The 27,213-nt window shown below is 45.7% G+C and overlaps 1 protein-coding gene across 1 annotated transcript in view; it reads right to left on the bottom strand.

Annotated features, from left to right (window-relative positions):
• Positions 1-2,300: 2,300 nt before the first annotated feature.
• Positions 2,301-27,213, bottom strand: part of LOC137332008 (copine-4-like) — a 218,374-nt gene continuing 193,461 nt past the window's right edge. The window contains exons 13-16 of the mRNA XM_067995755.1: positions 17,372-17,423; positions 16,294-16,427; positions 11,442-11,678; positions 2,301-2,596 (exon numbers count right to left, since the gene is read on the bottom strand). Coding sequence (XP_067851856.1) covers positions 2,465-2,596; positions 11,442-11,678; positions 16,294-16,427; positions 17,372-17,423 — 555 coding nt within the window. The 3' untranslated portion in view covers positions 2,301-2,464. The remainder of the gene's footprint in view (positions 2,597-11,441; positions 11,679-16,293; positions 16,428-17,371; positions 17,424-27,213) is intronic.

Here is a 27,213-nt window from a genome sequence, read left to right as displayed (position 1 = left end):
TAATTAAACAGGTTTGCAATCAGTCTCATTTTTGTGATCATAAGTCTCACTCATTAATCTCCGTTGAGTTATTCACAGCTTCACATTTTGGGTTGCTGATGGCAACAATAGCATTGTTACTAATTAACTGCACACGATATTTGGATAAAAGGCTTTCTGTTTCATTATCCTTATTGTTTGTTGTATCACAGCTTAAACCAAAAAATGGTAAATGTAACTAAGCTGACAGTCCTTCTGTTTGAAGTCAACTAACTTTGCGTCCATCATCGCAGGGTTCCCAAAGCTTAATTGGACCGCTCAATGTCATAGTGAAATGTTAGTTTTTATAATAGTTTGAGGCTGATGTGATACATCCTTTGTGGGAAAATAAATTACAGCATCTCACAGTATTACCCTCTTGTAGAATGGTGTACTTCACGTAACCCTCCAACTGCTTCTCCATCACCAAGAAGAAAACATGCCCTGGAAGAACTACTCTGTCTTTACTCTCCAATATTTTGTTTAGGAATGGTAAGCATCTACACTAAAAATAGTACCAGTTTTTTTTCTCTCCGAGGGGATCGGAGGTGCATAGTTAGAAATAATATTGGCTATATCAACTGAGGTGAGATGAGAGGCCAGAGAACAGGACAACAAAATAACTTCAATGTGAGAGCCAGTTGAGTGGATGTTAAGCATAAGATAAAATCTCCATCCTTCAAGTACACTAATCTCCAGGAATCACCAGGTTCCTCTTCTTTGTCAGATCTTATCGGATCACAGATTTGTTTTTACCCTCACGGCTTCTATTTAATTGAGAAACGTCCCAACAGGAGATTCTCTAATACTGAAAATTACCATGCATAATTGCAACAAAATTGGAAACAAAAATATACTCATTTGAAGTTAGGAAAGAAAATGTAAATATTGGTACTTTGATATATTTTCCTTATTAAGTCAAAATGCTGCTGAATGAATACCTCAAAATATTAAACAAAAATTGAATTCCAAACTCATGTATTCAAAATTCTGTAACTTTATCCCAGAACATTAAAGATAGGAAGGGAATAGAAAATACAGGGTGGAATGAATGAAAATAAATACAAGTTAATTTAAACTTGTGTCAAATAGACAGGCTTTTTGTACTATTGAAGTTTAGGTAAATAATATTCCACTTCATTGATGTGGAAATTTAATCAAGACATTAAATAACAAGTTCTTAATCATAAGATGCCAACGGGTAATAACCGTTTAGTTTAATAACAACTCTTAGATATATATTTTTGTCATCAAAACAACAGTAGGTGAAACACTATCAAATCAACTTATAGTTCTATAGTGGTTACCACTAACATAATATGGGATCTGGTAAAATTTCTTCCCAGCAGGATTGTCAACAGCTCCAACATTTTGTTGAAAATTCATCAAGATTCACTAATTCACACTTTTCCCCATCACTGCTAAATGTTCCTTAGCAACAGTTTCCCCGACTGCCAATAAGGATACAACACCCATTAAAAAAAAAATCTGGATTGTAAGTAATCTATTTAATAACCTTGATTTTGATAGTTATTATTGCTTTCCTAGTATTGAGATCCATGGTTTCCTTGATGAAATGAGTTACAGCTCAGCTGTCTTGGGTTGTAAACACGGTATGTACAATGGTGTAATCACATCAATCATGCCTATTGGGATAACAGTGTATCAGCATAGCTTGAGAAAAGGCTCGTCAAGTCTGTTCATTCCACTGACAATGTGGCCTATAAAGTTTCTACTGAATGTATTTAGATTCCTGAGGAAAGCTTTAAACATTTTACCTAACCCTTGAACAGTGAAACTCCAGAATATCAAACAAACCTTCCAATCTACATTATTCAATCTTTGCTTTCCATAGATGACATTTCCATTTTCCCAGCAGCACAGGAACCCTTATATTCTGAAATGTGTTTGATCATCTCTGCTTGTTATTATAACCTTAAATTATATTCTTAGTCAGACATTTATCCAACTCTTTTTACAAGAGTTAATTGACACAGTTTTAACTGCTTTTGCTGAGAATCTGTTCCACATATTTGCCACGTAAGAAAAGAATAACAAATGGAAAACAGTGTCATTTTATTATAGACATGCAAAATACAATCCATGCATCTGCTGTTTTGAAAAATCCATCATTAGTAACAGATGGAGTCAATACTGCTCACTAGCAACTTTCCATAAATGTTCCAAAATGCTTTACAGTGTAAGAATATTAAGAAATTTAGTAAAATCTCAATAAACCTGTATAAAAAACAGATACTGATACGTTTCAAGGCGACATGCTGTTATGCAAAGTAGTCCATCTTGTAAAAATTTGTCAACAGTACAACAGCTTAAAGAGAATGCACGCCTTGTGGCTAAGCATGCAAAATGTTTTTCTCATTCATTTAAAAGTCACTGAGACGTGCTATACATCATAATTTGTACTAAGTAAAAGGTCACTAAAGTATTACGGTGCAAGTGTTCTGGAAGACTCGTAGTCTGACAGACATTTTGGTGGAATTGCTTTACCATTGTAGTAGTCTACCACTTGGTTGGGAACTTCAGCAAGGACGCTTTTTGCAAGAGCAGCGGGGGATGCCTGCAAAGAAAAGAAACAGATTATAGTCCTATCCTATTAAGGAATTAAAGGGGACTATTATGTAAGGGGGAAATTATACAAGGGCGGGGGGGGAATACTTTCAATGTGAAACTGTGCCCTAACGTATCAAAGTAGTTTAGAGCTTTTATATTTGCTAGAGGAATTCTGACTTTGTTTGACCTCATTACAGCCTCATGCAACATTTCAGATATGGCAGTAGGCAAAGAACTGTATAGCTAATGTTAGTAATGGATCTTTAAGTAACTGGCTTCCATCCAGTGAGTACTGATTAATCCAATTTGCATGCAATCCAAATGAATGAGATTTCTGAAATTTTATAGTTACAGTAATACCCATCGTGAAATTAAAATAGTCATTGAATGCTTGAGGTTGACATCCAGTACTGAAGAGGAGGCTAATCCCAGTGAGTAAAGACCTTAATACAAACTAATTCTCTGGAGTCTCTCAGAAATGAACCTGATGTTTGAGTCAGCTGAGTGATTCTTTACCATCTGTCAGGTCTCTAGTGGTCTCACATTTGTATTTTTCTTCCAAATAGGAGAGATCTTGAATAACTTTGGTATATTGGTTAAATGAGTGGAGTTCTTTACCTGTAAGGCTGCGTAGGACCCTCGATGCATGTACTGTGTAACCTACAAAGCAGCACACACTCAGTTTCTCTGTATTCTAACATGACCTGAGGAACTATATAAATACTTGTACAACTCAATAACAAAATAAAGTGAAGAAATGAGATTCGGCAATCACAACCCAGCTCTGCAGTTCAGCATGAACTCGTACTAAATTGTCACTGTCAATGGCAGAATCTATAAAGTTGACTGCTGCAGGAAATGTTAAAGTGTTGCAGCAGGGGGTGCTCCTTACGTGTTGGAAATAAGGCATGTTGTCAGGGCAGGATAGAGGGAGGATGTGCATGACACTGACACTGGATGCAAATATGGTCCTTAACTTAATTAGCACAAAAAAATGGGATTTGGAAACTTTGTAGATAGCTTTTTCTCTGAGTCACGGTCTTAAATAATTCCAAACTATCAAGACACATGCCCTTTGAAACTATACAGTCTGATGGGAAATAATGATGAATGGCAAATCAAAGTGCAAACATCAATAGCTCTGAGTTGGACAAGTTTTAAAATGTTTACACAATAGCTGGATTTACCTCAGACTAGATATCTCAGGTTTGGTATGGACTAGATCTAGATACACAAAGCTAGATCTGTATCTGTCCTGACATTTTACGTAGGGATTCAAATGATGATTTATAAAACAGATGCAAATAAAAGTTTGTCTCAGAATAGCAGACACAAATGTTTGATATAAACAATCATTTATTAATTACAACATCCTGAAAGGTGCTTTGAATATTCTGCAGGTATATTTATTACATTTTTTATTAATCAAAGTGGGAGATTCACATTCATTAGTCATGTATGCTCAAGGCAGTGATGTACAAATCATTAAATATTTACTTGTTCAGCATTATTAGTTATATGATTTAGTGCTTTAAATACTTTGATGTTTAGTTTTTGGAGGAAGCAAATATGGAAATTATTACTACAGTAACTTGCAAAACCTCATCCAGTCTGCAGTTCTGGGCCCCGATATTACCAGGGAGGCGGGATGGCAGCGGGGTGGGGGGGGGGGGGGGGGCGACTGGGCGCCTGGGTAACCCGTCCAGTAACATCCATCCGTTCGCCACGCGATCGCGGGTAAATTGAAGGCACTTACCGTGGCTTCCGGGTTTCCCGTCATCAACCTGCGCAGCGGGCGGACTGCGCACCCACATCACAGGCTGTCAGCTGGAGGAGCCCTATTAAAAGGGGCAGTCCTCCAATGCTGCTTCTGCAGCAACCAACCAAAAGTGCAGCATGGAGTAGTCCAGGGGAAAGGCTGCTCCCAAGTTTAACAATGCCTCACTCCAGGTCCTACTGGATGGGGTGAGGAAGAGAACGGAGATTTTCTACCTGGCAGATGGGAGGAAGTGGCCTGCCTCTGTCACCAAGGTGTGGCTCGAGGTGGCAGAGGAGGTCACCAGCAGCAGCAACGTCTCCCGCACCTGGATCCAGTGCAGGAAGCACTTCAATGACCTAACTAGGTCAGCCAAAGTGAGTACACTTACTCATTCTCCTACACTCCATCTTCCACATCACCGCCCCCCCCCCACAACTCCTTCTGCACTGCCAACACTACTCTGTCACATCACCCCTCACATCCACTCAAACCTCATCCTCAACTTACCTGCACTTACTCACCTCGCCAGTACTCATCCCACCACTACCACTCAACCCAATCCTCATACAATGTCATAGCTCTATCTCATACTAACCCTTTGATGCATCTCTTTCACGGTCAGCCTCACTCAAACCAATGCATTCAGCAGTTGGCCACGTCACCATCCCTCACTCACACCTCTCTACTTTCTTCCCTTATAGGAGAAGAGAGGCCAGAATGCACAGGAGAGGGCGAAGACCGGGTGGGGGGGGGCCGCAACATCAGGTCGTCCTCACGGACGCGGAGCAGGAGGCTCTTGAATTGAGCCACACCCTCGAGTGCCTGCCCATCGGGGACGCCGAGACTGCCACCCGACAAACGGCTGGTGACAGAACTTTAACATTGAGCACTCACAATAGCAAATGATGTTAACATGCCTTGCCATTTTCAGCACCTCAACATCTGTCATCATGCTTAATATTGGCTTCTGTTCTCTTACAGGGCCTTCAGCGACCGCTGTGATGGCAGAGGGCGATTTCTCAGAGGACCTGCCGGCCTCTGAGGGTGCACCGTCACATCTGAGTGAGCCATCCATCAGCGCAGATACACACACCTCGGTGGGTCCCCGTCCTCAGTTAGTTGGGGTTGCACGTGATGAGTCACCGCACACGTGCGCACGAGCAGACACTGGTGGCAGGGGCAGCTGTGGAGAGTCCGCCTCGGTGGGAGCATTCTTCTCCAGGCTCTGCTCAGCTGGACACAGATGCTGAACCCTGGGGGCCATTCTTTAAAAGTAGAATGGTCAAGGAGCAGCAGCACATTTGCGAGATGCTGGAACAGGTACCACGCGCACTCTCCACAATCGCGCAGAGGATGGAGGAGTCCAACTCCTGCATGAGTGGAATGGTGGCACAGGTACATGAGGGGATCTCTAAGATACTGTCACAGGGACATGAGGGCATCTCTGAGATAGTGTCGCGGGTAAGTGCGGGAATGTCTGTGATGGAGGGAAGGCTAGCCTCCATCGAGCTTCAAGCATGGCTCACCAATGAGGCCCTGACAACGGCCCTTCAGACTCAGGGTGAGTAACTTTCTGCCGCCTTAAACAGGCAGGCAGATACACTAGCACTGGCCTTACAAGGCTTCACACATGTCCTCCAAACTGTCGTCCAGCAGGGTGGTAGGAGTGATGTGGGCCTGGCCCAGGAGAGGGACGATGGTGAAAGGGGACATGGAAGTGGGGTCGCCACTCAAAGTGCTCCCACGTCTCACCTGTTGCCCCCCTTTCAACCAGTACCCGCAATGCTGCCTCCTCTCCAGGTGGCCGAGTCTGCCCCTGCACAGGTGGAGCAGTCTTTGGAGGGACCCTCACGGGCACCGGAACCTAGAGGGCGTCGGCCCAAAGCATCTAATCGGTCAGGGCATGGACAAGAGCAACCTGCCACTACCTCTGCTGCAGCCACAGGGGAAGCACCACGTAGGAGTAGTCGGAAGCGTAAGGCAAAGGTTTTGTGAGCACAAAGGGGATGCACAAGGGTGTTTGACGGTTTGTCATGTTTTTTATTTATATTTGATTTTTGTTAATGGCACATTAATTATTGTTATCGTCATCATTACTGCCACGACTTGGCCATTCTTGACTGGCTTGTGTAATAAATCCCTTTCATGAGGTTCACCATGAACACCTACACTTGATGCCACCCATTGGGTCACCCTACAGTGGGTTTATGTGTGGTTGCGTGACTATTTTGTGCAGGGGGTGGGGGAGGGGGCTGGAGTGGCCACTCCTCTGTCCAGGTGGTGAGGACTGGACTCTTCACACTGTCTGATTTTAGGAGAACCGTTCACATATCAGTGACTCCCTGGCCTCACAAGCAGCCAGGGGAGCCGCTGTTCTGCCCATGGTAGAAATGTGGCTGTAGTTATATTGACGCTGTTGCTCGGTGGTGGGGTTGCTCAGAGGTATCATGAGCCACGTTGCAGGGGGTATCCCTTGTCCCCGAGGAGCCAGACCTTGTGGGTGTTTGGTGCCTGGAAGAGGGGCGGGATGTTGGACTCTCGGAGGATGAAGGAATCGTGGCAGCTGCCAGGGTATCTGGCGCACACGTGAAGGAATCTCTTGTGGTGGTCACAGATGAGCAGAGTGTTGATGGAGTGATAGCCCTTCCTGTTGATGAACAGTCCTGGCTCGTGTGGAGGTGCTCGTATTGCTAGATGGGTGCAATCGATTACACCCTGCACCCGTGGGAAGCCAGCCACAGCGTGGAATCCCACTGCCCTCTCCGTCTGGCTGAGGTCATCCATGGGGAAATTGACATAGTGCGAGGCCCTGCGAAACAAGCCGTCGGTGACCTGCCTTATGCACTTGTGTGCAGACGACTGAGCGATCCCGGCGATGTCCCCGGTGGCACCCTGGAAGGATCCGAAGGTGAAGAAGGTGAAGGCAGTGGTGACTTTGACAGCGAAAGGTAAGAAGATGCTGCTCGGCCCAGCCGGGAGCAGCTCGGCATGAAGGAGGCTGCAGATATCCGAGACTATCTGGCGACTGACTCTGAGCCTCCGTATGCACTGCTCCTCAGGGAGGTTCAGGAATCTGAGCCTTGGTCTGTAGACCCTCTGGTTAGGGTAGTGCCTCCTGCGACGCTGCTCTCTCTGTTGTTGCCCTCCATGCTGTTGTGCAGGTGCCTGTGGTGCAGCACTGTGTTGTGGAGCTCCACGTGGCGGAGGTGGACGGCGTGCCTGGCGAGGCTGATGATGTTGCTTGTCCTTGGACGAAGTGATGAATGCAGCCATGGCGCCCTCTCATCCTGACGGTGTGAGTTTGAAGTGGTCCGCAAAGTAGGTAAATGTGTTTGCACAGCAGAGTTTAGGGTATAAATTAATAATTTTGAGTGGAAAGACAAAGGGTGTTGTAGCCAAAACTTTGTCTGAAGTGACAGAGTGCCCTGCTGCAATACATGAGGTATTCCCCCCACCTGTCAAATAATCCTTTGCATCTCCCACTGGCTGCTGGCTGAAACACGTCTGCTCCAACAGGGAGTGTTTCCCACAGCACGGGAAACACACTGAAGATCCTTCAAAATTGCACCCCTGCCAAAATCTCCAGTCAGTGAGGTCTCTCAAGTACCTCAACTACCTAAATATCTATCTAATTTATCATCCCGCCGGCTTTAATTGCCGGTGGGAGGCCTGCATGCGGTAGCTGCGCGTGCACCCGAACGTGTCATTGGGGCTCCGAACCTGCTCCGGGATTCCGCCATTTTCGGAGCCCCCCTCGCACCCGCTCGGCCATCCGAAAATTGGCCCCCTGGTGCCTTGCAACAATTGCCTCACATTTAGTCTATGTGCAAATGTGAGTTTGTTTTTAAATAAATTACAGCTTTTTACTTTTTTTTTCCCTCCCCTCTTTTGTAGGTTCTCTCAATACCATTCTCTCACCAAGAAGGCAGGTGAGAGACTTATCTCAGGCCAGTGCCAATGTTGCTTTATAACTAGTTGACAATGTGTGAGGAATGGTGAGCAAAATAACTTGTCCTCCAAACTTTCCCTCCTGTCTTGTAGGGTACTGCCTTGCTTTCCAATGTGGACATCTGTAGAATGGCATTAATCCCATTAAGACTGGGAGCTTGCTGCATGGAGAATCACACTTCCTGGTGCAAAAGGCATCAAGGGGTATGGGGAGAGAGCGGGAATTTGGTATTGAGATAGAGGATCAGCCATGATCATACTGAATGATGGAGCAGGCTTGAAGGGCCGAATGGCCTTCTCCTGTTCCTATTTTCTATGTTTCTATGCGTTAGTATACTAATATTGTGCTGCTTTGTGCCACCATGTGCAACATGGCCCTTTAATGAATAAATGCACTTATTAAAGGAATTAGTTAAGAAGGAGTATGCATCCCCAGCCTCGTGTAACCTTTGATCCCATCTCCCATAACCTTTAGTACTACTTTCTTTCTCTCTCAAGCATAAATGAATGCAAACACGCCTGTCTCTTTCCCCATCTTTCATGCTATCCCAAAATCTATATATCTCTCCATTCACATTTCTCTTTCAACCATAACTCTCCCCATCCCTTTTGCGACACACATTTCTCCCTCATTCCACTATCTCCTTCTCTCTACATCTCATTCTTCAATTTTTCTCTCTTCCCCCACTTTTCGCTATTTTTATTCTTAATCTCACTCTTTCCCCTTTTCATTTCTTCCTCCTCATCTGTCCCTTCCCTCCAACCCATCTCTCTCCTTTCTCACCATTCTGATCTATCTTTGCCTCTCTTTTTTTCCCCAATGTAACCCTAAACTCATCTTCCTCAGCTCTCCTTTCTGTCTCTCTTGCTGTATCTCTTTCTCTATCCCCTTCCCATCCTACATCTTTCATTCTGCATCTCATTCTTTACCCCCGCAGCCTCTTTATACGAACTGAAACCACAGCAGGCTCTCATCTAATGTTGCAACATATCACTCAGCCAAATGCAATTTTTAGTTGACTTTCTAAACACTTTTACCACCTAAACCCCATGTTAATTGGCGCCTGTAATATTGCAGGTGTGGCATGTGATTGGCTGTGTCCCTGTTTCCGTTTCAGGAAATGCATAGTATGGGTGCAGTGTTTAACAGCTACAAATGGGCTTTAGTAGGACTGCAGCAAATTTAAAAGGAATTGCAGTTTGACAGCAAGAGATCTCTGCACCTGGAGCCCTGATTGCTCTTATGCTCCTTGTAGTTAAAACACAGACTGCAAATAGCTAAATATAGTACAGACACTAGACGGGCGATTTTAACTCCCTCCTGATTGTCAGGAATCGAGCGGGGCAGCAGTTAAAATGGAATGGCTCCATGTCCCGCTCTGTTTCCGCCGATCTGCGATTTTAATGCCGTTGGTTTTGGTGGCGGATGAGGCTCTCGCTGGATTCCAGCAGGAGCCTCATTAATAAATGCAAATCAGAGTCCCACAACGTACATGGGACCCCCATGGAAGGTGAACCTGTCGAGAAACCAGCGGAGGCCACTTAAGGCAAGTTAAAAAGTCTGGGCATTTGCTGCTCCGCGTCTTCCCCCAACCCTCATTCCCCAGGAACCAGACTCTGCAAACAACCCTTCCCCTCCCGGAGTTATCTCGCTGCCAGCAGCATTCTGCCGGAAACAGCCGAAGCAGCTGACTGGCTGTATTTAAATGAGGCCCGGCTGTTAAAATCTGCCAGGCCTCTGACTCGTACTCCATGAGGGATTGCCATCCATTCCCCCCCGGCCTCCCACTGAGAGTTAAAATCGGCCCTTAGGTTTACGTGTCAGAATGTCACATGAGACTTTAACCACAAACAAGGTTGGCCATCCCACCCTTGGAAACTGACCACCCTGTCTTGCTGTCTGTCTTTCTGGCTGTTCTTATGCGTTAGAACCTGTCGAATATTGCAGGCAGCTCATATACCATCACAGTGACAAACAGGTACACATAGAGAGATATTGGGGGTGAATTTCAAATGCCAAATGCCTGTTTCTCATCTGAAAAATGAGCAGCTGGCAGTGGAAAATCAAATGGGTGTCAGTGGCACCTTGCCTGCTTGGAATGCTCCTCCTGGCCTCACAAAAACACTGCGGCCCATTGCCCACCGATGAACGGGCCTGTTCTCCACCCCCCCCCCCCGGCCGGTGGCCTCCCCCCACTTTTCCATTACTACTGTCTTCCAGCTTAGCTCGCCTGTGGAGCCGCTGGACTTCTCGACCCCCGGCGTGGCAAGCTTACCACCAGTGCTTATTGAGCGCTTGGCAACCTGCCTGAATTATGCTGGTGAGGCCTGAATCTGACAATGATTCGGGCCTCCGAATTCTGGCTTCAGGTGGCTGACGCGGCCACTCTGCCAACTTCACGCCTGTCTTGGGCGGCAGTTAAAAATTGCCCCCATTGAGCATAAACAGCTACATGCGGCTGCTGCTCCTGCTCTCCTTCCGATGTTAGCTGCCTGCTCCTGCTCTCCCACGATACTGGCTGGTTGCTCCACCTGTTCCCAATAAGGTGCAACATCGGAATGTCGGAGTCGTGCCATTCTGCTCTGATGGCAGAGAGGGGGGCTGGGAAAGCCCCAAAGAAACCTCTGGATCTTCTGCTCCCAATGGAGCAAACGGGCCTCTTTGGGGCAGTAATCAATCCCCTTTGCGATTGATTACCTTTCCCTGGTAAAGATTTGAGGCCTTTTTACAGGCTTCAATGGGAGTCGCATACAAAAAGGGACAATAGGAAAAGACCAGCTGGACTTTCTTTCCTCTCCAACCCCAGGAATTTTGGGGCCACAATTTTAATTTTTTTTCTGTCTGTGGTGAGATAGCAACTAGTATATTTGAGAGGTTAAAAGTAGACTTTGTTAACATGGTGCCTGACATAATTTGACATTCTTGATTAATTTTTATCCTTATTACTTATTACCAGCTATACATAAATCGATAATAAAGTCAACAAATCAGAACTAGCACAAACTGCCCCATGTTATATAGTCATAAATGCAAAAACTGAGCCCAACAGACTGTGCAATAATAGAGGACTGTGCAATAATACAGGGACGCTCCATATCATGGAGCCATTCCTGGGCCAAAGCTGGGGCTCCACTTCTTACTTACATGCTTGAAGTTCCTGAATGGCACAAACTGAACGATGTCTCGTAAAACGGGTTCACCCTTTGGCGATCGGAGAATGCCATCATCTCCATCGAGCATCTGCATGTCACTGAAGTCTGCGTTTCCAACCCCCACTATGATCACTGACATGGGAAGGTGGGAGGCATGAACAATGGCATCTCTGGTGTCAGCCATATCCGTGATCACTCCGTCCGTCAAAATCAGAAGGATGAAGTATTGCTGTTAAACAAAAGAAACATTCAGTAAAATCATTTGAGTTTCTTTTCCCTATATTCAGTATTGAGGAACATTCCCTCTGTGTTTTATGTATATCAAAATCATAAAAACTGTTTGTAAAGAATGCACTTATGATTTTTCTACACCCAGAGGAAATATTTCCCTTCAATCCATAACTAATTCCAGCCACACTCTTCACAGTTCTAGCTGTTCTTTTAACCTGTCTTTCTAAAATTATCTAATACAGGTTTAGAATGTTCCTATTTATCTCGTTTCCAACTGTTTGTACACTTTACGAACTGCAGTTAATTGTATGAAGTTCATAAGTGCTGCAGGAATAATGGCCCCGATTTTAACTCCCCCTGCCTGGCAGAAACTGGGTCGGGGGTGGGGGGAGGGGTTGGAGGGCAGTTAAAATGAGGGGAACAATTTAATCCCCCCCCCAACTGTTGAATTTTTATTTTTGATGCCTAATTTGACAATTGGAATTGTCCTATAAAATTGAATCAATTAGAAAGACCCATCCACAGCTCAGCTGCCAGCTGGAAGCAAGTACGGCACTCATTAAACACCATTTAATACTCGTCTCTCCCAAAAATTGGTGTATTATTACAAATACTTCACTAATTTTACAGTCATGGATAATACGATCGCCAATGTAATCATTGTAAACAGATTATCTAGGCTTCTGAATTGAAGATTAACTTGAGAGGTGTGTATTGATAGTAATTATAATTAAAGGAGATTTGAATTATTGAAATATAAACTGGGTTAAGGAAAAGTGCCCTAGCTGAAGATCTCCCCAGCATGCACCTGTTTATAAGGACTTGGGCTCCCACAAGGATCAAGGTGAGATGTGAACTACAACTCCCATGGTTCCCAGTGCTTTTGTGACCAGAAACCATTGGGGGTCATTTTAACTTTTATCGCCAGCGAACAGGTGAAAGCGAATCGTGAAAGAAAATCGGGCGAGGTGTAACACGTATCGCCGATTCGCTATCACCTGTTTTCCCCATTAATTAATAATTAATTAATACCCCCACTGTATTTTAACCCCCAAACATATTTATCATCAATTTATGACTGTCTCTAATACTGAAAGCTATTTATAAAAAAACTGTGCCTAATTAAACCAAGAATAAGCTGTATCCATCTGCTCCAGCTGTTTGGAATGTGGCATGAGGAGCGGTCACCTTGTAGTTGTGTTGTACGGTTCCGCTACAAGTGCCCAACTCTAAATACACAGGTAGTGATAAATGTTCTAATCATTATGAATTGTGGCCAGGAAACCCTTCTTCCTTTTGGGATTTTTGTCATCTTTTACTGAGAAGCTAGCAGTGAACATGGGACTTGGCCAAAGAGCCAAGTCATCCAACCATGGTGTGTTTATTAAAGTATGGCAACAACGCAGGCTTTGATCGGTGCAGTTAATTCTCCATTCAAAATGCGGGAGACTGGTTGTAGAATAGTTTATAAACTGTTCTTACATCTGTGGAATGAAAGTTTGAATTTAGCCCAGACCTATGAGATGAAAGTCTCCTCTCTTTGCTAGATGGAAGGGCTCTAGGGGAAATGCATTTCAGCAGTTTTAATCCCATATCTACAGGACACTGACTATAACTAACACTGAAAGAAAGCTTTAATATTGCACAAATAGCAATAAAATTTACAATTTCACTGAGGGACGACGTAAGAATGCCTGTTGTAAGAACTAGAACAAATCATTGTGAGATATTAGAGATTATTCTGAAGACAGATTGTCAGGGTAGGGCAGAGTAGAGGGAGCTTTACTCTGCAGCAAACTTCCGTACCAGGCCTGGGAATATTTGATGCTGACTATTGGAGAAGATTTCCACTTTTTACACTGTGTCGGGAACTCATCTGTGTGTTTACAAAGAACTTGTGTGTACATTGGCTACCCCTTATACCTAAAGGAAATCTTCCCTCAAAAGTCCAAAGTGGAAAGCCATTCCATTTTGCAGTGTTCACGTCTCTCCCCTTGGCAAGCACAACATATTGTTGTCCCCATCTCCCCCAAAAAGTTTACAATTAAAAAAAGTCAAAGTGCAAATGTTTCTACAAGTAGAAATATTATTCATATTTGTTATTCGTCATTGAAACTTTCCCGCTAACTACCCTGATGGCAAGATTTCCCGCTACAGGGAAATCTACTTTCCAAAAGCCGGGAAACTGCAAACCCGTTTATCTGGTGTGATTTTTATGCTCTCCATTTCTATAACCCCGATTTTAACTCGGGGTGCGAGTGTGGCGTGCGGTGCAACCTTGAAGCTCGGATGGCAGCGCTGGCATGAAGCCTGGGAGGTTTTAAACTTTGAGGCCTCATCTGCATCGTGGAGCTGAGTCTCCCGCCCAAACCTGGCGTGAATCACTATCTGGCCGGCGGGCGTGAGAGGGATTTCGGATGACAGGAGGCCACCGCCAAGGACCCAAGGGAATTGTTATTTAACATTTGGCAGCCTCAGGGACAACTGAAGAATTTTAAGCTGGGCAGGCCTAGCAACCTCTTTGCAAAAATTTTCAGAGGAGTCCTTTAATGCGGGGCTTTGATTGGTGCAGTTAATCCCCTAATTGGACCCCTAATTAACATATGCAAGGTCTGTTTTAGGCGGCCGTCCTGGGCGTCTACAAAATGGGCCTGATGAATTTAGCAGTGGCCCAAATGGAAGCGCAGATTGGGCGCGGGCTGTCCCACTACTGAATTTGTCAGCATTCTGTCCCTTAGCCAATTTTGTATCTATGCTGTCACTGTCCCTTTAATCTCATGGGCTTCAATTTTGCTAACAATTTACTTTATCGAATGCCTTTGAAAGTCCGTATACACAACATCAACCGCATTAGCCTCATCAACCCTCTTCGTTATTTCATCAAAGAACTCAATCAATTAGTCAAACATGATTTTCCTTTAACAAATCCGTGCTGACTTTCATTTATCAGTCTATACTTTTCCAAGTGCCAATTAATTTTGTCCCAGATTATTGTCTCTAAAAGTTTCCCCCCCACCGACGTTAGGCTGGCTGGCCTGTAATTGCCGGGTTTATCCCTCTCCCCTTTTTTGAACAGAGGTGTGACTCTTGCAATCCTCCAGTCTTCTGGTACCATCCCCATATCTAAGGAGGGTTGGAAGATTGTGGCTAAAGCCTCCGCAATTTTCACCTTTACTTCCCTCAGTAACCTAGGATGCATCCCATCTGGACCTGGTGATTTTTCTACTTTGAGTACTGTCAATCTTTTAAGTGCCTCCTTTTTATTTTTATCCTATCCAATATTACTACTACCTCTCGTTGCTACAGGTCATACATATAAATTCATAATTCCTTCCTCTTAAATAATGAAACCACATGGGCTTTACTCCAAGCCATAGGAACCAACCCAGACTTCAATGAGCTGTTGAATGTATTAGTTAGTAGCTCAAATCTACCCCCTCTCCTATTTCCCTGAGCACTCTTGGGATAAAAGGCATCAAATCCTGCAGCACTATCAATGTTAAATGCATTAATCGTAGCTGAAACCATTTATACGGTTACTTCTGATCAAGTAATTTTAGCTACACATAATAGTAGGACCATGGTGTTGTCTTTAGAAGTGAAAACTGATGCAAAATATCTTTTTGGTTATGAGCCATATCTTTATCTTCATAGCTAACCTGCCCTAATAAATCCCTCAAAGGAGTAATGTAGTCTTTAATTTCTTTTTACTTCTAATATAACTGAAAAAAGCCTTGCCATCGTCATTGCAATTGTCCGCTATTCTTTTCCCATTGTCCTCTACCATTCCTAATACTGGCTTTAATTATGCTCAGCTGCTTATTTATATTTGTCTCTACTTTTCTGACAATTGAACTTTTCATACAACGTGAAATACATTTTTTGGGTCCTTTCTCTATAGATCTCCCTATTTGTCCATTTGTGCTTGCCTTTACCTGATATACAAGAGTTTTGGAATGTGCGGATAGCAGGCGTAGTTCACTGTACATATCAGTCATGATTGGCCAAGGTTGATTTCGAATGGAAGCTGGATTGCAGTACAATGGGCTAGCTGTGCACTGCATGTAAAAAAACACTTCTCAAATCAACACTATTTAGCAGTTAGATAATTCAGAAACATAATTAACAGGTCAAACGGCGTGAGATAGAGTGGAGCCAGGAGAGATTAGTGAGAATGTAAAGCTAAAGGAGATACAATCTATTCTCTGAAGAATGCTGTCGACTGATTGCCTAATCACATTCTGTTCACACAAGGCCTTTTCCTACTCTTGGGGGTACAAACTCCTCTGTGCAGTATTTTAATAAAGCTATTAACTCATTCAAAATAAACCAAATCATTAAAATAGCGCATAGAATTTCCGCCCCTCACAGAGGGAGTTGCACTCTCTGTAACCTAATAGATAGCAGTTACAAAAAAAAAGATCATTAATTTTAACCATTGATGCACTTGATTTTCCTAAATCTGTCCCAGTAGGGGAGGAGCAAGTGGAATTAATTTTGGTGTGTGGGGCAAGAGGAGAAAATTGAAAACTCTGTTTTGGAGAAGCAACAGAACATTTCCTTTTGTTGTGTACTGTTTGAGACCCTGTGTAGTGTCCATGATGGTCACTTACCGTTGCCTCCTTGGTATGCACTTCCTCCGAGGCTGAACTGGCCACCTTCTGGATAATTGGGGCAATGTTTGTTGGTCCATAAAGCTGGATTTTTGGAAGGCACTTCTGATAGGCTTCTACAACTCCCTGTATACCTTGTAAAAAAGTATAGTTAAGAAGGAGAATGAGTATGTGGCAAAATCAATTGCTCTACACAATGGGCCCGATTTTAAAAGGAGGGCAGGAACTGTGCGAATGAGCCCCAAAGCGGGCGGCGCACCCACAGAGATCGGGAACGTGGAGGCTCTGCTGATCTTAATGGCAGAGCTTCTTTGACAATAAATGTTCCCAGAGTCCAACCCGAACCCATTACCTGGCTGGTGATTGGGAGTGGGAATTTGGCGGCGGGAAGCTGAAGCCGGGGACCCGTGGGAATGGTGCCCAGCAGTGAGTGGGAGGAGGGGTCTAGAGATTATCAGGGTGGGTGGGGGGGGGCACGGGCGATCGGGGTGAGGTCGGGGCTGAGGAGGCCCAAGTGCTCCGTGTGGGGGGAGCACTCCTGCTTCTCCTGACCCACAAGGCGTTCTGACAAAAATAATTTTTTTAAACTTACCTAGCCTCTTCTGGTCAGTGGGCGCCTCCCCCCGTGGGTCTGCTGTTGGGCTCCAGTGTGGGACTCCCCCAGACTTTTTGTTACGATCACATCGCAACGCCAATGGGTCACAACTTTTGAATATAAAGTAGGCCCCTGCCCTGCCTGTAGCGGGAGCATCGGCCGACTTGAAAGTTGGCGTAGCTGAAATAGGGATGGAGTGACCTCAGGCCGGTACGTCAACTCGGCTTAATCTTAACCCCTCCCACAAACCATTCTCATTGAGCGAAGGGGTTAAAATTGAGACCAATATTTTTCAGTACTTATCTACATCAATTTGAACTCTCATTCATAAAGTATTGGGGTGTGGAGATGGAAATTCCATCCGATGATACAAACATTTTGGACATGTATATCCATCAGGACACTGCATTTGGCTTTTGACAACTAAGAAAGATGCCAAAGGCATTTATAAGTATGTGAGAAGATTCTGCTGTTGGGGCTTACCTGCACATTCTGGGTTGTCTTCATTGAAGTTGATTGCAAAGTCATGGGAGACCTGGAAGTCATTAATTGAGAGGAAAAAAGGAATATTAAGAAGGTTGATGGATTAAAACTTAAGGTATTGTGAAATCTTCCAGTTAAAAACCAAGGAGCTTCATAGTTGCCTTAGGATTCCCCCTCCTCCCCCGATCGTGGACTTGCCGACCCCACCCCACCAATTTGTGCTTAACTTTCCAGGGACTGTTTCCGTGAGTCCCCGGCGGTGGATGATATCATTCCCGCCACCTTCGGGTGGGAGTCAGAGTTGGGGCACGTAAATGTGGCCCAGGAGTTAAAATCTCACAAGCTTCATGCTCGGTGGTGGGGGGGGGGTTCAGACGGTTCACCACCGGCTTCAGCATCCGCGCCCCGAGTTAAAATCAGCCCTTTAGAGATAGAATTGAAATATGTTTATTAAAGTTAAGGCCAAAGACAACAATGTGGTGGTACAAATCTTTGGAAGAGCTGGCTTTGGGAAACAACGTTTAAAAATAGAGCAGAAGAAAAATGGAATGTATTATATTGTATGAGGAAAGAGAATATATTGGGGGAAAAATTTGATAAGGGCCATTTTCGGGCGGGAGTAGTGTGATACGCTATTACCCCGCGCCCAATGGCCCCTATGCAGGCAGCACGTGAACTTCGTGCTGCCTACTAATTACCATATCTCCATGTAGCCAGCGCTACCTGTGCTGTTGAGAGGCTGCACAGAGAATGAGGAAGTTGGAAACGGGGCGTGCACAGCGCACGTCATCAGCAGCCTCCACCTCTTAAAGGTGCAGGTGCACATTTCAAATGGCAGGTACACAGTTTACTAGGAGAAGGGAAAAATGGCCACGAGGATAGCAGGACCAGCATGAGAGAGGGCTCCACGCTTCATCGATGATGCACTGGAGGCCCTGGTGGAAGGGGTGAACGAACGAAGGGCCAACATGTACCTGCAGGGTGGCAGGAGACCCTCCAGACTGCAGCTCCGGAGGCATTGGCAGGCTGTGGCGCAGGAAGTCAATGCCAGGAGCATTGCACCACGCACGTGGGTGCAGTACTGAAAGAAGTTCAATGATTTGACACGAGTGGTCAAGGTGAGTGAATGCAAGTGTCAAGTGGCACATCCTACCAACTGCACCACTGCTCCATGCATCACACTCCCCATCACCCACCCACCAACAAACACTGCCCATCCATACGCAATGCTGCACACGGCATGCTGCATCTCACCCGCACATAGTACCACACTTGCAGGCCACACAACCACCACTCACAGGTCACAAAAACTGGTAGCTATTCAACCATGACAGGCATATCACCCACACACCTTATAGGATACTCACTGACATACTGTCCCCTGTCTTGCAGGAGAAGGTGGCGCATAACAGCCGGCAGCAGGAGAGACCCGAGGGTGGACGGGCACGTTTACACGTCCTCACCCCTCTTGAGGAGACAGTGCTTAGGATCATTGGGCGGGCTGTCGCAGCAGCCATGACCACGTGCCATGCTGGAGGTCCCGATGAAGGGGGTCTCTGCATATCTAATGCTCCTTCTCCTTTCCCACATCTCGCTCCTCCCATAATCTTTTCTGACTCACGTGCTGCAGATGCTGTCAGCATGCACGTCTTACTTGCTCCTCTCCCCACTCCACAACTCAACCTGTTTCCCTTTGTCATTGTAGATCCCCAAGAACACGTGGCGGCACCGTCTGAGGAGGAGGAGGTGGAGGAGGAGGAGGAGGGGGACACTGAAGCCACACCGTCACTTGATCTGACACTTGCTTCCACCAGCTCAGAGGCTGACACTACGCGTCCTTTAGAGGCGAGGTTAGAGGAGGGATCTGCACATGGTGAGACACCGAGCACAAGTGTGCAGGAGTCGGGGCGGGGGGAACGGATACCACAGGTGCCAGCTTGCCGGAGGGCGAGGTCGCTCACTAGTTCTGCTGCAGAGGAGTCAGATGAGGACTTTGATGGGCCAGGCTATGGGCGTACACCACCAAATGCTTGGGGCACTGGAAAACCTGCCAGAAAGCCTGCGCACAATGAAAAGGGGCCTGGAGCAGTCCAGCTCCAACTTGGCACAGGGCTTTGCGCAGAGCTTGGAGCCCATCCTTTCCAACATGGAACGGGTGGTCACCTCCATCAGCGAACCTGTGGAACCCACCATGATGCAACGTCTGATGACCGATGTCACAGCTTCCATTGCAGCACAAACATCTGCCATCCAAGGTCTGATTGCTGCATTTGGAGCTCAGACTGCTGCTATCGTGGGTCTGGGGACCACTGTGGAACGGGACTTCCAGGGCGTCACAGCACTCCAGCAATCTGTTCTCCAGCTGATCACCCGGGAGAGTGGCAGTGGCGCCATGATAGTCGGACCTGCTGTCCTCTGTCAGGATGACAGCCGTCCTGCTCCCATCCCTGCCACTCCGCCAGTGCCCCAGTTGTTGCCTATTGGCCAGCCAGGCCAGACTGCTGCAGCCCATGCTGAGATGGTGCAGTCTGAAGACGGGCCCTCCCGGCCCAGAGCTGCTTGAGGTTGTCCTCTGATGCCATCTACACGCTCCTCCATTGAAGGCCAGCAGCCTTCGAACACCCATGCTCCAGCCACTGGGGAAACACCTCGTAGGAGCACTAGGATGGGTAAAGGCACACAGACACCAGGCACTAAGGGAATGCACAAGGGTAAATAGTTCTGTTCTGTTTCCATAATTTCATTTATTCATTGATAAATGTGACTTTGATTTTGCATTTGGTGGTGGTTTTTATTTATGCAATGAGCTGAGGGGGAAACCAATGTGTAATCAGATGGAGGGCGAGTTGATTGTCTTGTGGTAGAGGAAAGTTGGGGAATGTTGGACTGTTGGTGAGTTGGGGGATGTAGTTCACATTATTGATAGTGGGCACGGATCAGGCGAGAACGCAGAGCCCTTGCAGTCAAGGCGTGGGGTTCCTGTTGCACCCTTGCGTCTTCCTCCACTTCCTCTTCCGGCTCTACCCCCTCCTCCTCCTCCTCAGCCTCTGGCTCAGGGTCTTCTCTAATCATTGGTGGCAAAGGTTGGTCCCTCATGATGGCGAGATTGTGCAGCATACAGCATACCGCCACGAATCTTCCCACCCACTCTGTGGAATACTGCAGGGCTCCTCTAGACCGGTCCAGGCAGCGGAAGCGTTGTTTGAGGAGGCCGATGGTGTGCTCCACGATGTTGTGTGCGGCAGCATGCGTCTCCTTATAGGCCTGCTGTGCACGTATGCATGAGTTCCTGACCGGTGTCATGATCCACATCGTGGGGGGATAGCCCTTGTTCCCCAGTAGCCACCCTTTGACCTGCCGAGTCACGTAAAAGATTGCTGGTACATTGGACTGCTGCATGATGAAGGCATCGTGACTGCTCCCAGGGTAGCGGGCATCGACCTCCATGATCCGATGCATGTGGTCGCACACCAGCTGCACGTTCAGGGAGTGGAAGGCCTTTCGATTGACAAAGTCGGCTGAGTTGATGTGCGGGGCACGCAGGGCAATACGTGTGCAGTCAATAGCACCCTGCACCATGGGGAAGCCGGCAATGCGAGCGAACCCCTGTGCTCGCTCGTTCTGATTGTCTCTGTCGAGAGGGAAGGTGATGAACCTGTTCCTCATCTGGTACAGTGTGTCTGTGACCTCCCTTATGTAGCAGTGCACTGCATACTGCGAGATGTTGCACATGTCGCCAGCAGAGGCCTGAAATGATCCTGAGCTGTAGAAATTCAGCACCACGGTGACCTTCACAGCCACAGCAATGCTGTCCATGCCCTGCTCTGAGGCTGCAGTTGTGACCACACCAGTTGACAGATCTCGATACGGCTTCCTTGGTGAACCTTAGGCCTCGGGTGCAAGGTAAGAGAATTGGTCCCCGAAGGCCCTCATTGGGTAGGGCCTCCTGCTCAGTGACCTGCGCCTCCTCCTCCTCCCTCTACTCACAGATTGACCTGCTTTGCATGGTTTCTCTGCATGCTCCCAGTCGTGCACAATGCCCAGCGGGAGCCCTAGCAGACTGCCCGTGGATGCCAGGAATGTTGTTCAACCACGGTTGTAACTTTCCGAACTGTAAGGCAGTACCTGCCAAACCACTCTCAAATGTACTCTAGGAACTCTCAGTAAGAATAGGGACCTTCAGAAAATGCTTCCTACTCCACCAGCAGCCAGAAGCAATAATCCAGCAACTAACCAGCAACACCTGCATGGCCCCTTTAAATAGCACTGGTGGGGTGTCCTCCAGGCACTGTAAGAAACGTTCATCAGATAGTTGGGGTTAAGACTGTGCGTTGAGTTGAGCATTAAGGTCCAAAATGGTGTCTATCACTTTAAATTAGCGTTGCACACTGATTGCACGCATTTTCTCCCTACTTTTCATGCTTCCAGCGTTCGGAATTTGCGCATGAACTAACTCCTGTAACAAGATGGCGTCTGGTGCACGTCACACTGGAAACGTGTGTGCACATCCATGGCACCATCTTGGAGGTCAGAGAGGCCGTGTAGTGCCGAAACAACTGGCGCTACAGGGCCCAATTTAGAGCCCATTCTGTTTTTAAAGAAAGCGAAACATAGTTAGACCTAGATCACAATCAGATTAAAAGGACACTGAAAGCAAGGAGAAATAGTAAAAGGTACATGGAAACAAAAGATAGGGTGGATTGGGATTTGTACAAAAGTCAACTCAGTATAGTTAAAGCAAGTAATAGAAAAAGTGAGAGATTAGTGGAGAGACAAACTGCAGAGGGCAGCAAGAAGAACCAAATACAGTTTTACAGCAATGTTAATAGTAAAAGGAAAATTAAACAACAGGGAGAAAGACAGCATCCGTTAAAGGATAAATGGGATAAAACTTATGATCAGAATATGAAAGATTATATATAATCAAAGTCTCCTTTGTAGCTTTGTAGTATCACCAGCAAATTTAATATTATTACATGCTAGTAAATCTCCCATGGCATTGCCGTTGGTATTTGAAGAGTGCGACCCAGACGACGATTAGAGTTCCAGATAAAAATGAAAGGGGGAAAGTTGAAGAAAAAAGATGCAGTTATGATCTTAAACAAATAGTTTGAAAATTGAGAACTTACAGGAACTTCGAAGGCTGTAGCAGGACACAAGCCCCGATTTTAACTCCAGGCGGGTTTTGGCCGAGAGGGGAGCAGGATGAGTTAGAAACTCACCTGCTGCAGTAGGAAGATGCCCCGGACTATTTTAATTCTCAGGCCTCATTAACATGCTACCGGTCCATTTCCTGCCTGAAACAGGTGGGAAGTGGACTTGAAGCGGCTGCTGGCCTGCAGAAAATCAGGTTGCTGCCCGCTGGCATGCAGGTAGGTAGTTCCAGGAAAGTCTCGCGAGAGTGGGGGGCGGGGGGAAGAGTCGGGGGCAGCAGATGCCTCAGCTTTCCTTGTGACTTTCACTCTCTCTCTGTCTCTCTCACACAAGGGTGTCAGAAATTAGAATCTCTGGGGGGAGTTTTAACTCCCCCAGGATAGGCAGGAGAGGGTCGGGGGGCGGGGGGGGGGTTAAGTTTTTGAAAATGTGAAAGGCAACCCACCGCGAACACGCCTACTTTCAGTTTAACCAGGGTGGGTTGGGAGTCGGACAAGTAACCTGTTCTTGACAGGCAGGTCAGTAATTAGAATATGTTAATGAGGCTCCGTGAATTAGATTTTAGCAGCCATTTGGACTTAACTGCTGTGGGCCACGTTTCCCTCAGGAAACCCGCCAGCTAAAAGGGAGGTGAGAACAGCCGGATCCAGCAAGTAAGAGTTTTCCCAGCGCTGCTTGTAGGCTAGGAGGAGCCAGAGTGTTTCGCCCCAACCCCCCAAGTTAACCTGCAGTGATCTGCCTCCCTCCCCTTCATCGACGATCCGATTTCCCCCCGAATTCTCCAGACACCCTTCCCATGATCTGCCGAGTACCCCCCACCCCCCCCGTGATCTCTCCCTCCCTCTCTCCTCTCCGGTCCCCGGCTGTAGCCCTCTACAGCGGGCCTTCCCGGCAGCCAACCAGCCTCTCAATCTGGCCGGCTGCCCGGTGGGAAACGGAGAAAAAATTCAAATGAGGCCCTGCCATTAAATTTGGCAGGACCTCCGCCTTTCCCGTATTTCTGGGTTTCCCTGCTGCTGCCGCCAGTCGCCCCGTTCCCTCCCTGTAAATATCGGAGTCCCTGTCTCAGAGGTATAAGCTATTAACATTGACCTTTTACCATCAGCAAAACGCAGGCGAGGTAATAACTTGGCTTCAAAATTCAACTGGTGTTTGTTTTTTTTTGAAAATTGGAACTAACATTGCATGAAGAAAGTCACGTTCTTTCTTCCCTTCATTTTTCTCTTTCCAGAGAGAAACTCCAAAGAAAGAAGACTCATTGGCCCTGAAATTCCATGGGGAGGTTCTCTCAGGAGACTGCCAGAACCCCCCTGGAGAATCAGCAGAGCTCCCTTTCAGAAACATGCACATTGTAGGCTTGCAGCGGTAAACCCTACTTAGCATCCCACTTTTTAATTCTGTGATTTCACAAATTCAAGCAGGAAATGTGAATGTCAGCAGCGGGAGTAGATTTTTTTTATTATTAGGTGGTATAATGACAGGATGCAATTGGAAAGCACTTTAACAAGGGCAGGTGGCTCAGAAAATTGCTACACGCAGTAACATGAAGCTCTGCTGCTAAGTATTCTGCAGCATTGGGAACATTTGCAATTGGCTCTGGAAACTCCTGGGTTGTGGCAGTTTTTTTTTTAACATTCATAATTCACGTGGGAAATTCAAGTATGTAGAAACGATTTTTAAATTTCCTGTGTGAATTGCAAGCACTGATAATATTTCCACAAATCAAGAAACAACACAGATTCTGTTTCTCCATTCAGCACCTATCTCTATGCAATTTCTTTTCAGATAATACTTTCCGAGTGCTACAGAATCACATAAAGACCAATCATATTGTAATAAATCAGGAAGCTTTCTCTTGCTTTACAGAATGTGACAAATAAAATATTTAAAAAAAAATTCCCACTAGTCAACTTTCAGAATGGTTGTACCGTTTAATAGAATTTGATAAATGTATGGAATAGGCAGCGAATACCAGGTGCTGATAATATTTACTTAAACTAGCCCATGACAATTTTCTCATCGTGACAAAAAACATTAAACTGCATTAATTTCAAAAGTCATAAAGACTTAACTTACAAAGCTTGAGGCCCTCTAGTAACATAGGAAGAGGAGTTGGCCATTCAGCCCCTTAAGCCTATTCTGCCATTCAATTAGATCATGGCTGATCTGTATCTTAACTCCATCAACCCAACTTGATCCCATAACCCCTAATATCTTTACCTAACAAAATCTATCAATCTCAGTTTTCAAATTTCAATTGACCGAGCCTCAACAGCTTTTCTGAGCATTCCAGATTTCCACTACCCTTTGTATGATGAAGTGCTTCCTGACATCACCCCTGAACCCCTAGAAGGAAGTAAGTCCCATCCCTAGACAGGAATAAATTATATGAGTACAACAAACTCATTGCTCAACACCCATAGTGATATGCATAGATAACAATGGATATCTGTGAGCGATTAGAAGGCAATAATCTCATTGAAAGGAGTTAGCTAACATTATAGCCCACAAGAGTGATGGTTGGGTGATTTATTTTTAATAACAATCTGAACCCTGAGATTAGCTTGAAACCTTAAAGTCACTCCAGGGTATCTATTAAATTTATGAGGATGGGTATAAACCATGAGGATGAGGATATAAACCTTTACTTCTAGTAAAGGTTTATGCCCACAGCAGCTATCACCACCATCTTCTCAAGGGCAATTAGGGATGGGCAATAAATGCCGGCCTTGCCAGCGACGCCCACATCTCATGAACAAATAAAAAAAAAATCAATACACTCCACCCACTGCCGACTGCCATCCAACCCACTACCCTTTGCATCCCACTATCTATACAGGCCATTCCACCCATCCGTTCTCTATTCCATCCCACTATCTATACAGGCCATTCCACCCATCCGTTCTCTATTCCATCCCACTATCTATACAGGCCATTCCACCCATCCGTTCTCTATTCCATCCCACTATCTATACAGGCCATTCCACCCATCCGTTCTCTATTCCATCCCACTATCTATACAGGCCATTCCACCCATCCGTTCTCTATTCCATCCCACTATCTATACAGGCCATTCCACCCATCCGTTCTCTATTCCATCCCACTATCTATACAGGCCATTCCACCCATCCGTTCTCTATTCCATCCCACTATCTATACAGGCCATTCCACCCATCCGTTCTCTATTCCATCCCATTACCTGTGTGATAAAAATGTGGTATTTGTTACTTTTTGTTTAGTGGTTGTTCTTACAAATCCAGCCACATTACTGCTGCTCAGATTCCTCTACTATGGTTATTTCGATAGGATGTTGCAAATGTTGTCAGTTACAGGGTGGAGAGAGGCAGATAGTGTGAACTTGCATTTATATAGCACCTTTCACATCATCAGGATGTCTCAAGTAGCTTCACAATCAATTCATTACCTTTGAAGTGTAGTTACAGTTGTCATATAGGCAGCCAACTTGCACACAGCAAGGTCCCAAAAACAGCCATTTTTGTTTAATTTGTTCATGGAATGTGAATGATATTATGATTATGGTGTTAGGTAGGACTTTGACGAAGCAATGATGGAGGAACGGCAGTATATCTCCAAGTCAACTTCAGTTCATCCAAAATTCTGGTGTCCGTAAACTATCCCGCACCAAGTCCTGCTAAATCATTACCCCTGTCCTCCCTGATCTACATTGGCTTTAGGACCCCCAACACCTCCAATTCAAAATTCTCATCCTCGTGTTTAAATCCCTCATGGCCTCACCCCTCCCTATCTCTGTAACCTCCTCCATCTTACAACCTCCCTGCACCCCCCACCCCCCCACACCCGAGTTCTCCGTTCCTTTGACTCCGGCCTCTTTTGCATCCTCCCTTTCTTTGCCCCACCATTGGTGGCTGTGCCTTTAGTAGCCTAGGCCCCAAGATCCAGAATTTCTTCCCTAATGGCCTCTACCTCTCCATCTTCAAGACCCTCCTTAAAACCCACCTCTTTGACCAAGCATTTAGTCACCCCTCCTAAAATCTTCTTTGTTGGCTTGGCAGCCATTTTTTTCTGATTACACCATTGGGAAGTGCCTTGGGAGGTTTTTCTATGTTAAAGACTTTAAACAAAAGCAAGCTGTTGTTGTATTAAACAATCTTAGGCTCGCTCAGTGTTGTTAACTATATAATTGCTGCAAGTTTCTTAACTGATAGCTTTAATTGATTCCTAGGAATATCTTTGTTTAAAAAAAGAAAATGGGTGAATAGTGTGGAGGCAAGATGTGAAGAAGATAGTGAAATGCAGTAAAACATGGACAGATGGAATGGGCTGGGATAGTTAATGAGATGCACTGGATACTGGGATGGAGAGCATTGGGCGGTGGAATAGTTAATGAGACGTGTGAAACAGACCTCAGCTCCACATTCTATACATTTAAGACTAAATCTATATTCTATAGATTCTAGGCCAGTTCTGTATTCTATAGGTTCTAGACAAATTCTTCATTCTATACCTTTTAGATTCTTAACTTGTTCTGCACTATGTGTTTTTCTTGCTGCAATGCTGTAGTTAGAGTTAACTAAAATGGTAAATTCTCATCATTTTCACTACAGTATAAAGGGTGGGGTGAGTGCTTTTTCTCGTCCCACATAGAAGGAGATCTGGGAATGTGAAAGCAATAGAGCCAGAGGGTACAGCAAAAAACAACAGAAGAA

This window comes from Heptranchias perlo, chromosome 2 (assembly GCF_035084215.1).
Source record: "Heptranchias perlo isolate sHepPer1 chromosome 2, sHepPer1.hap1, whole genome shotgun sequence".
Classification (NCBI taxonomy): Eukaryota; Metazoa; Chordata; class Chondrichthyes; order Hexanchiformes; family Hexanchidae; genus Heptranchias; species Heptranchias perlo.
This window is presented reverse-complemented; position numbering and strand designations above follow the sequence as displayed.